Source organism: Setaria italica, chromosome V (assembly GCF_000263155.2).
Source record: "Setaria italica strain Yugu1 chromosome V, Setaria_italica_v2.0, whole genome shotgun sequence".
Taxonomy (NCBI): domain Eukaryota; kingdom Viridiplantae; phylum Streptophyta; class Magnoliopsida; order Poales; family Poaceae; genus Setaria; species Setaria italica.
In genome coordinates this window covers 23,275,134-23,287,487 of record NC_028454.1, presented here as the reverse complement: position 1 = coordinate 23,287,487, position 12,354 = coordinate 23,275,134, and the positions used below count along the sequence as shown (strand labels likewise).

The following is a 12,354-nucleotide window of genomic DNA, read 5'->3' as shown; positions in this document are numbered from 1 at the left end:
TTATTATTGCCCAGAAAATCACACACTCTTTTGCTCTTTATTCTTGGAAACATAAAGGCCTCCTTAAACTTGACTTAGCTAAAGCTTTTGATAGAGTGGAATGGAATTTCATTTCAGATGCTATGCTTAGGGTTGGGCTTCCAGTGCAGATTGTTAATCTTACTAAGGCTTGTATTTCCACTCCTGAATTTTCTGTTATTATTAATGGCCAACCTTCTGATTATTTTTATTCACAAAGAGGATTAGAAAAGGTTGTCCTTTATCTCCCTACCTTCTTGTTTTGGCAATCAATGAGCTTTCTTTCAGCCTGCAAACTGCTTTGCTACATAACCATCTCTCAGGAATTTCCCTTGGTCAGAACTGTCCACCCATTCATTCTCTTCTTTTTGCTAATGATCTTCTTATTTATGGTACGACCACTACTGCTGAAGCTGCACAAATTAAGCTTATTCTTGATAATTTTTGCCATGCCTCTGGTCAGACTCCTAGGGCAAAATCCTCCATTCTCTTTAGTAAACATGTGGATATCTACACTAAATAAGAGATCATAAATCTTTTCCATGTTCCTTTGATGAACTCCCAAACCACTCATCTTTTTCTTACAAAGACAGAACCAAGGCATACAGTTTCACTCTAAGAGCAACTCCAAGAGTATCCAAAAAAAATCTTCCCCAAAACTATGTATTAGGGGTTTTCCAAAAAAAAATTTCCCCCAAAAACATATCAGTCCACAGCAGATCGCTAATAAATAGCCCCCAATATTTCAAACACGGGCCACGTCATCGTATTGGGCCCATCGGAAGGGACGCGCGGGCGTACGGGAATCAGGATTGGGGGAGGAACACCAACGCTAAAATATACGTGATGGTAGGCTGTTTTTTAGCGTCGCTAAAAAATTGGGAAAAGTTTAGGTGGATTGTTGGAGTTCATTTTTTCTCTCTTTTTTCCTAAAAAGGGTATTGGGGGTAAGATTAGCAGCCTCTTGGAGTTGCTCTAAACAAGTTCAGGGCAAAGCTTACTGGTATTAAGGCAAATAGGCTAAATCATGCAGGTAGAATTACTCATTAATTCTGTTTTGGCTTCCATTCCTACATACTACATGCAGAATATCTTGTTCTCTAAAGCTTGTACAGAGAAGATCAATTCCATCCTTAGACGCTTCTGGTGGCAAGGAGTCCAAGAAGAAGATTCTGCGAAGCCTTTCTATTTTAGGTCTTGGGATGACATCTGCCAACCAAAATCAGCTAGGGGTCTTGGTATAAGAAAAATTCACATTGTTAACAAGAGCTTGGTTCTCCACTCTGCATGGTTAATTGCTACTAATAAGGATCCTTTTTCTGACTTCTGTTCTAAAGGCAAAATATTTTCCAAATAGTAGTTTTTGGCACTAGATCTGCCTTTTGGTCTTCTATCATGCAGGTAAAATATCATCTTCATCAGCAGAGTGTGCTACAGATTCATAAAGGTAATTCTAATATTTGGACTGATCCTTGGTGTGATAATTGGGAAGAAATTCATAACCACTTGAGAGATCCTCATATTAACAAACATCTTCCTAATTTGGTTTCTGAATTATGGAATGAACATCAGTCCACTTTCAATGAAAATCTGGTTAACTCCACTTTTAGTCAACCTTTTGCTCAAGATGTTCTTCATGTTCCTAAAGTCTCTTCTAATTCTGTTGATCAACTTTGTTGGAAGCATTCTTCCAAAGGTACTTGCTCCACCAAACATGCCTATAAGTTCCTTGCTTCTCAGGCTCCTCATTCTTTGCCTAGTCAGGGTCCTAGAGCTATCTCTGCTGCAGCTCTTTCTATTCTTAATCGAGTCTGGAAGCATAAAACTATTCCTCCTCGCATCAAGGCTTTTTCTTGGAGGGTTATTAGATGCTCCATAGCTACTGGTCATCGAGCTGCTACTTTCAGTACTAGAATAGATAACACCTGCAAACTTTGCGGGGCTGATGAAACTGATTTCCATTTGTTTTTTGAATGTAATTTTGCTAGAGCAGTTTGGTTTACTGCACCCATCCCCTTGAGAACTGACATTTTGTTGCAGGAACTAGATGGCCTTCAAAGTACTTCGTAAGCAATTTTATCAAACAATCTTTCTAATGATATTTTGCAGGAAGTGTTTACTAGGCTCTGGTATCTTTGGAAAGCAAGGAATGATTTTAGATTCAACAACAAGGGGTCTGTGAATAGGCTTAATCATGAAGTACATGCAGACATTGCTACTTCTATCTTGTTTGATATTCATGCAGGTTTAACTGCAAATTTGGCAACAAGGACCTCTACTACAACTAATTCCATTCATCAATCCTTTCCTTTTATCATACCATCTATTGATCTCATGCAGCACTCACAAAATAGCCAACATTGGCAGCCTTTTGTTTTTGCTTATGCAGATGCAGCTCTACAACCTGATGGCCAAGGAACAGGTTACAGAACATCAGGCCTCGGTGTGCTGATTGATCTCAGATCCACCATATTCTCTTGTTGTCTGCAGGTACTGGGAACAGTGAGAGCATAATCGGTGGCCATGGCTGAGCTGGCGACTCTCCTTTTGGCGGCAAAGTATCTTTCTGTGTTGCAGGTGTATTCTGGTGGGATTGGCTCTGATTGCCTCATGGCGGTTACATACCTTCAGAGTGATGTTCTCAGTTCTCCATGGAAGCTTAAGCCATGGGTTTCTCAATTCCAGGAACTTATTTCACCTAATGCTTTCGAAGTTGTCAAGATCTCTAGAATTCAAAATCATGCAGCTCACCTTCTTGCTGTTAAAGCGAGAAGTTTGGGTTCTCAGAGGGTTCCTACTTCAGTGTGTACAAAGTCTGAACATGGCCATCCTTGTGCTGTTCTTTCAGCACTGCTATCTGTACAATGGGGTCTTCTGAGCCTAAACCATGTACATTGCTTTTAATTCTGAATGAAGTCCTTTATAAAAAAAAATCGTTTTAATCAGTGCTCCGTTTTCCTTCGATTTGCATTAGTTCCCCCTAAAATTGGGTCCAAATTTGTTGGATTTTGTACCACAATTCTCTCGGATTGAAAAAAAAAAGAAAGAATGAAATAAAAATTGCAATAAAGTTTGGACTCAAAATCCTCATAAATTGAGTTAAAGGACTAAAAAAACTCTAAAAATTATTTTAAATAAAATATTACATGCTATGATAGTTGTTTTCACGGTGAATTTACTAACTTCCTTTTACCTTTACCTTTTACGTTGACAGGGTGTTTGGATCCTGGAGCTAAAATTTAATCCGTGTCACATCGGATATTCGGATGCTAATTAGGAGGACTAAACATGAGCTGATTACAAAACTAATTGCAGAACCCCTAGGCTAAATCGCGAGACGAATCTATTAAGCCTAATTAATCCATCATTAGCGAATGTTTATTGTAGCACTATATTGTCAAATCATGGACTAATTAGGCTTAATAGATTCGTCTCGCAATTTAGCCTAAGGGTTGTGAAATTGGTTTTATAATTAGCCTATATTTAATACTCCTAATTAGTGTCCAAACATTCGATGTGACAAGGGCTAAAGTTTAGCCTGGGGATCCAAACACCCCCTTAGTTATTTTGCATTTTTTTTCATGTTGTTGGAGTATTTGTTGCAATAAATTGTTTAATATTATTTCATATGAAATCAAATTATCAACTAAAGGCGATGCATAAAATCATTTATAGAACCAAATCATAAAGGGAGGGACATTGGACATTTGAACTCCTTCATTCATTCATGAGAACGGAGAAGCCATTTTGCTAAACATTCTTCAAAATAGATTCAACTCCACCAAAGAAACCGCTCCACCAGAGGAGCCATTCATGAGAACGGAGAAGTCGTTTTGCCGAACATTCTTCAAAATAGCTTCAACTCCATCAAAGAAACTGCTCCACGGATAAGCCGGAGCTATTTTGGGAAAAGCCAAACCAGAGCCCTACCCAACAGGGCCAAAAACTTGAGCCCGGAACGTGAATCTTTGCAACATGCGTCAACTCCGGCTCTTCGCGTCCATGCTCCATCCCATGCATGGCTGTCATTCAGACTCTTTATCACCATTCTTGGAACAGACTGTGTGATTGATTGCAACAGAACAGCACTCGGAACATCAAAAGAAGTGTCTCAAAACTACAGAGCATTCGCCAAGTACAACCATCTGCTCCTTAGCCGTGTTCTCTTTCTCGGTATCCTTTAAAACAGCAGTACAGCTACAGCACTACAGAGGCTATGCATGTTTAGCTACTGTTTCCTACAGGGATTCAAAAAATCGATCCCCATGAACACAACTGCTAGAAGCAGAAAACTATTCATCCCCAGATCTTCCACACGGTGTAGAATGTATAGACGGCGTGAGTATCCTATTCACATACTTACATACAACACACCCTCAACCTGCAGTCCACATCAGGCAGTACGTCCAGCTAGTTCATCGGCTTCCTCCTTGGCTCTGCACTCCACATTCTCCTCGATTTCTGAATGAACTTTCTTTGATTTCCTGAGACGCATAGTGCTCTGCTTGATGCGTCCTTTACCTGGATCAGTTACTAAGAGTAGGCGGGACATGACATAGGACAAAAGCTCCTCCCTGTGTGAGAATGTGAAATCCAAATGAGCATACTCAAATTCATTGTATGAGACCTCCACTCCAGATTTCCGCATCAGCTTGTAGTGCTTCTTCACCATGGATGGTGAGATAACTCTGTCCCTCTGCCCAGCGACCAAGTCCACAGGAATGTCAATGAGACCATAATGAGCTCCCAGGTCCAATGGCTCTGGTGTTCCATATGCTTCCATATTTGCTGCATGGCTGCCATAGTCATACATTTGGAACTTCTTTGCCCTCTTTATCTGGGCGAGGTGAAGTGCAACATGAAATGATACACCAGGCATGTCATCCATGTTGTAGTGGGGCAGACCGAGTACTCCTACCCAATTTGAACTGTCACCACCAACAACGTAGCCCATAAGGGTTTGGACAAGTCCTCCCAAAGCTGGATAGTTGTGGAAATCCCTAGCTAATTTGTTCAGAAGCATCCTAAAGAATCGAGTTGGGATGTAAAGCCCAGGTATTAGAGGTGCAAGTACTGGACCAACAAACAGAAGGAGCTTCTCCACCATACTGAACACCACATTCGAATCCTCATGAAAACCTGCAGGAGATAGCAGGACCAATCTCGACAACCTGTGGGGCTTCTGTGTGATCCTTGAAGTCACCACATACATCAACATAACTGCACCTCCCAAGCTGTGGCACACAGCACAAAGCTTGTAGGGTTGATCTTCTGCACCGCCTTGTGAAGCCTGCTCTTCCAATTTTTTTATCTTATCATTTTGAACCTCTGTCTCCTCTCCTGATAAGGGCTGACTTTTGCCAAGTTCTGAAGTTTTAATCTTGTGGATTTCCTCAATTATTGCAGGCATATCTTTTGTTCCATGCTCATTAACAGAATACTTCCAGTATCTGACAAAGGTTCAAGAATGATGCACAAGCAGAATTAACAAAATAATTTTTCACAGGATAGATTTCCTGATTGTGATAAAATCAGATACGTACAGAAGGCCTGCTTAATACTTACTTGTAGGAAGAAATGTTTTTATCTATATGCTCTCTTGAGACTAAACCTCGTAGATTTCCAAGAAAAACATCATAACCTACATTCCAGGAAAAAAAAATAATTAGCACTTACTGCACAGCACCATAATGCCCTATATCCACTTATCCAGTTTTATTTCTGACCTTGATCATAAGCTGCAAATGCTGGCGAGCCAACAACACCATTTGATACCCAACTGCACCGTAAATAACAGGATGATAGATGAGGCTCAAATAATGTCCAGAAGAATATCATACCCATCAGATAAACTGCTTTCAACTAAAGCTTAAACAAGTTAACTGAACATTTTTGCTAATCATCCAAATTGCGCAATCATCTCAGCAGCTCTTCTTTATTTGGACGTTGTATTCAGTAGCACAAAAAAATTATATAAAAAGTAATTTTAGCACTAAGATGTTCTGATTGTCTGTGGAAAACACTAAACATGCAGATTCAGTTATAAACAAAAGTTGAGAACAGTAAACATGGAAAACAATTTTAAATCTTTAATACCCATGTCTAACTTTAAGGAACTCATGTTATCAAACAAACTAATTACATGCATAACTCTTGTTAAGAACATCCCAATATCAGTTTCTGTGAAGATTACCACTACTGACTAACAAGAAGGATTATACAGGAAAGATACCATTGTCACTTGCCAGCATACAGATCAGAAGTGCAGCAACTGATTATAGCCAGGTATGTTTTAGACAAGGTTGGAGGCACAACTACACAACTCTCTTGATTAATCAATGTGCTGATTTCAACTAAAAATTACACTCACTGCCTAATATATTTAGCTATCTGCCACTCACTACGGGAAAACATGGAAACAACTATACCATCAGCTCATATTTCTGTAGATCTTGCAATCTGTTTAAATTCCCACACCACCCAAAAGGTCAAATGACGCAAACAAAGTACAACTTTCCTTTTTTGGAAAACTTGCTGCTTGTGAAGTGGCAAAACTGTTCAGGTTGTAAAGATGCAAACAAAGGATAGTTCGGAAATCAGAAAACGATAAAACTAATGAAGAAAATACGACTTCGTAAAGAATGGCGAATGTCCTAAAGCTGCCTGGAATGTCAATAACATTGTCAACGGTGATTTGGTCAGCACTCACCCCATAGATGAGTCCAGTATTCCATGCTGCAACAAGACAACCTTCTGCGAATCACGCCTAATAAAAGAGTAATGCATCAAATTTCTATCCACAAACATCAGGAAAGACGATGAAATGAGACAGGTATTGTTTTCACCTTGGAATTCTCTCCAGCAACAGAACATACCCATCTGAAGTAACAACCTTTATAGCCTCAAATGGATATCTGAAGAAAAGAAAGTCGTGAGTTCTTTATTTCGATGAAGCTAGCTATATCAATTATCTACTATATGACAACAGTGCTATATTTAGCATATTTTAGCACATATACAGGAAATAACCTACAGTAGTACCAGAAGCCACAGCATACATGTTAATGATACTATTGCTATCCAAAATCTTGGCTTCGAACGTTGCACAAATAAAAGGGACAGGTGTGCTCACCCAAGCTCAGTAATAACATCCTCACATGTTCGGGAATCTGTGTTCAAAGAATGACGATTCACAGCTTTCCTCTCAGTTGGAACTGGATTATCACTGCCAACATTAGCTGTTGGTACATCAACAACAGGACTGGTATCATGGCCACTTCCATGAATCCAGCTAAATAACTTCTGCCACACTTCTGAAGGAGAAAGAACATAATGTGCTCCTTTGTGAACAATGTCAAAGACTGATTCAATGAAAATCTCAATTGCCAGATGGAGATCCTATATGAAAAGAAGAAACCAAGTAGGTGGATGAATACTATATGTGTGTAGGAGAATTGAACAAGAAAGGTTCAAAACATCATAATTTGCCAAAGAAAGTACAGATTGACAAGCAGAAACTCAAATACTACCTCAAAAACTCCACGCCTCCTATCGGTCGTGCGTTGGAGAAACTGATCCCTTATATGAAATGATCTCTTGGCAGGACTACTTCTTGAATAATGAGGTGTTTCTGCACTTTTAGAAGATGACCTTATTATCCGAAACTTGATGGCACTGAACAGAACAAGTAACAAAGATATGAAGAATCTCAATGGCCAAAGAATCCAGGAAACTGCATATCTGATATGCCTTCTCAATCGACGATCACGTCTACCAAAGCTGCTTGCACGTGATAGTCGTGAACTTTGGGACAATGGAGAGGGCGGACAGACAAACTCTTCATTTTCATCATCCCCAGTGATAGAGTCAGCAACTGATTCAGTATCCGAATCGGCAGAAAGTTCATGGATGAACTCATTAAATGAAGAGACCCCACTGAGCTCAGGACAAGAATAATGGAGTCATCAGAAAAGAGCAAAACTATGTTCCCAAAGAAACCATGAATATGCATACTACATTACAATAGTTAACGTAAACAGGAACATGCATACTGTGGTAGTGGTACTCCCTCCGTTTCAAATTGTAAGTCGTTTTGGCTTTTCTAGATTCATAGCTTTTGCTATGCACTTAGATATACGCTATTTCTAGATTCATAACTTTTAATAAGCATCTAGAAAAGCCAAAACAACATACAATTTGGGACGGAGGGAGTATATATCAAGGCTAAAGTTGGTATACATAAGTTCTCATGGAAATTAAGACAAACTGGAACAAATCATTTACCATTACATGAGACAGAATCTATCCAGCAACCGAAGTACCAAACATAGGTCTCACTGGGCAGACGCACTGGTTCAAATAGCTGGCATAAAATATACTAGAAAGTAACAGGTTATGGAGATTCAAATTGCTCGTACAGAATTTATTGTTACAGAGCAGGTACGGATTCAATCAATACTTGCTATTTTCCTTTCCTCAAAAAATAAACTTGCTATTTTCCTACTGAGTTCTAAGAATAGCACATGTTCCTTATCATCACAGACAAATAAGAGTACATCATAACAGCATATATCATAAATCATAAATTTCCACTATAATTTAACTCATATGAAAGAATGCTAACATTACCTTTCCATCCAACGAGGGAGGCGTGGCCCACGGAGAGCTGGCTTCAGTTCCCAGCCACTGATCCCTTCTAAAATGTTGCCTTTCCCAGGTAACAGAGTCAATAAGAGTGCTGATATTCCATTGATGAACCTTGCAATGTTGTTCAGTGACTCATATGTGAATGTCTTCACAGATCTGCCCATAGAAGTACCAGAAGTCAAATGGTGCATGCTGTATGTACTGAAGGGCTAAGAAAAGACCAACTAAATGGCACTTTATGTTCCTTGTCTTAAGAACTGCATACAAACGATATCAAGAATTTCTTTAGTCTCAAACTACCATGGAGCACATGTGTCAAATGCTGATCAGAGGCTCAAGTAGAATTCTGCAGCAGGGCTAAAAACCTAAAACAAGATCAAACTTAAGTCGCACTCTTCAATTCCTTGTCTAAAAAGCAACATGCAGATGAAACCAAGAATTTTAAATGAAATCAATTAGTTTAGTTCGAGTTCCTGGAATTGTCTCCCAGAGACACAAATAAGATGTATGAACCATGAGAGCCCTTCACTACAAAAAAATTTAAGTTAGAAAGCATAGTTCTCTACAAGAAGGTCAAATAAGTATTAGGTTCGTCAGGGTCATATGTTACAACCCACAAGTTCATCAAATGCCAAAGATACTTATAGTCCCATCTTAAACTTTATCAACAGCTTTGGAAAGGATATTCAAAGAGAATATAACTATCCACTTTTGCAAATATCAGAAAAACTCGTATTTCAAAAAATCCACCCGGTAGCCTGGATAAATAAATGTCTGGTTATTCATACTAGAACCCCTCCCTAGCTATGAGTATTACAAAAACTGGTAGCTGACATATACAAGGCTTTATGAATGGGTCAACGAGAATGGAGTTTGGCCACTTGGCCCATTAGTGTTAATCATCTATGTCATGACACTATCTTTGATCCTTCTACAAGCCATTGTTGAGGATTACTTGTGTATATCAGGTAGAACTATAGAAGCATTGCATGTACACGCTTATGTGCTCATGGATTTAGCGCTAGCCTCTGCAATTCTAGGCATGTGCTAGGGCACACTTGCACTTGCCATGTTGTGTTAATCTACCAGTATAATCTCAGAAGGGGAAAGCTGCTTTCATGGATATTAATGGGCAAATTATTAGAAGTTCAGTATCCTTGAACAAAAAAACATCATCATCTATTTAGGATTGGATGAGGCAACCATGCCCTCTCTTTTCTTTTTCTGAGACCAACCATGCCCTGTTTTCGCAAATCGCCCTTCAGGCTACTTCTGTTAGGAAATCTTCAGAACCAGCTTCATAATCAGGAGCTGCGACAATCAGTATTATTCTTACAAGTACACATTCTCATCAACGCTAATCCTACCGCAACGCAATCATCACTACGGAGGCTAACATCCTACAAGGTTTTCAAAGATAAACGTTAACCCAACTCGAAATTCGTGAGTAGCAACACGCAGCTCGTCGCCCCAAATCCCTTCATCAAACAAGCCGACCCTCAACCCAACCGAACCATCCCATCAGGGGCACACGAACCCTCTGAGGTGGACGACTCCCCGCGCCCTGATGAACCATTCCCTAGTACATGTACATCACGCCACCGGCACACACACACACACACACATCCAGCGGAATCGCGGGGTTGGGGATGGGGGAAGGCCGGCTGCTTACTCCTTGGTAACGGCGATGACGTTGTCGACGAACTCCTGCAGCATTGCTGGCGGCGGATTGGCGCAGCGCGCCGCGGATTAGGCAGCCACCACCACCACCACCAGCTCCTTCTGGAACCACGCAGGTGAGGGGAGGGAAGAGGCGACGCGAGCGAGGCCGAATCGGCGAATCGGGAGGGCGGAAAAAGGTGAGAGAGATTGGGGAGAGAACGGAAAGGAGGACACAGGCGGTTGGGCCCCTATTTTGGTTCTATTGGTTTTTCCGTGTCAATCTTGTTTCGGAGAACTTGTGGAATTACCTGATCCACATGTATCAGCTGTGCGATTGGGTGGCAAAAGCCTCTGTTGAGACATGACATGTGGGCCGCGCAGGGAAACTTTAGCCCACATGTCGGCGTCCGTTTCGGGGAAAGGATAGTATCGGCCGGTCGTGTTGCGTCATTGGTCATTGCGTGGCGTGGCCGGATAAACAGTTTCATCCATGGGTCCATGTCGACCAATTACCAACGGCACGGGCTGCGCGCTGTAGGTCCCAATCGGAGGCTGGCTAAATGTCAGTGTCAGGAGGTGCAACGAGGCATCTCGGGGAGCTGTCGATCTCTCTCGTGCGGGGCGCGGCAAGGGTGACGTGGCTCTCTAGGAGGCTGAATGCTTGACACGTCAAAGGAAAAGCTTTGCTGGTGGGGAGAGAAAACAAGAGAGAAGGGAACGGCCGCCTCGTACATCACCCGCTGAAACACAACCGACGAAAAAACATCTGCACCCAGCTCGGTGCGAGCAGGATGAAAAATCGGATTCGTATGAAATTAGATCTGGCACTTTTTACCGCATTTTAAATCGAATATAAATACGAGTTCGATGTTCTCGAATAAGAATAAAAAGAGAATATCTCGGGTTCGAAATATTTACTCAATTTGGAGATAATATTTAACTATTTTGTTTATTGATGGTTTTTAATAACAAAATTATTATATGTTGGATTTATAAGCCCGACAGTCCAGGCTTACCCAAGTGGATGATTTTTGGTGAAGACGATTGCGAAACCAAGAACTCGAAGGTGATCGCGAGAACATGAAAGGATACGAGAGTTTTAGATAGGTTCGGGTGAATTGTATTGCTCAATGGTTCGATTGCTCTCGCGAGGCTCACTTAGCCGCCTTATATAGACTTACGAACTATAATTACAAATTACAACTACTCGGCAATTACATGGAAGGTAATCGAGTCGGACTACAATACGCATTCTACGATATCTGGGCAGATTTGATCTGTCTCGTTGCCTTAACGTGTACTCCAAGTAACTTTATGTCCTCAGCCAGCACGCCTTGGTCGGACGGGCCCACTTGTCTGATCCGATTAGGATTGGTTGGTAGGGACCCATGGGATACCCATATCTCTCAAGTCCCAAACGATGTGTAGGCGAACAGGAATTTGAGGTCATCACAGCGAAGTTTGAATGAAGTCGGCTGAAGCTGTGATGGCGTCATGCTGACGGAGAGGCTACGCAGTGCTTAAAAAAAGAAGAAAATCTGAGCAAACGCAGAGCCAACACGCAGAGCGAAGATGAGCGCCGAGTTGATGGATGCTGGCATCCAGTAGGTCGAAATAAAGGTTACGGAGGGCGTCGCAAGACACACTCCATAGGAGTAGCCCCCGAGCATTGAAGCGATTAGAATAATCGGTCCAATGGTCAAAGAAGAAAAAATTGATCTCTGAAGATCCTAGTGCCTGAGCACAAGGAGAGGCACAACCGCAGAGGCCCGCCAACCAAAAAGGATGCACCCAGCTCTTTGATGACTGGTGCAATGATAAAGTCACGACAAAGATGCCTACCCACGAGAGTACTACTGTGCCTGAGCAAGATTCCTATCAACCTTTATGGATCAGGCCGAACGTCACGTGAAAACCATAGAGCCGTCTCGGTACTGGGGAGTCTTGTCGTGAACCCTCACGGATCCACTGTAGCACCTTGGTAGTGTGCTGGCCACTGTTCTATAAATAGACCATCGTTTATCGCCG

The 12,354-nt window shown here is 41.3% G+C and overlaps 1 protein-coding gene across 1 annotated transcript; it reads right to left on the bottom strand.

Moving 5' to 3' along the window:
• Window positions 1-3,703: 3,703 nt before the first annotated feature.
• Window positions 3,704-10,562, bottom strand: LOC101773677. The gene is made up of 9 exons (XM_004968792.3): window positions 10,337-10,562; window positions 8,647-8,820; window positions 7,548-7,953; window positions 7,151-7,416; window positions 6,864-6,932; window positions 6,728-6,784; window positions 5,745-5,797; window positions 5,584-5,659; window positions 3,704-5,468 (listed from the first exon to the last, which is right to left on the bottom strand). Exons 1-9 carry the CDS (start codon window positions 10,378-10,380, stop codon window positions 4,412-4,414), a joined length of 2,202 nt encoding a protein of 733 aa, XP_004968849.1. The 5' UTR covers window positions 10,381-10,562; the 3' UTR covers window positions 3,704-4,411.
• Between the last annotated feature and the right edge of the window lie 1,792 nt (window positions 10,563-12,354).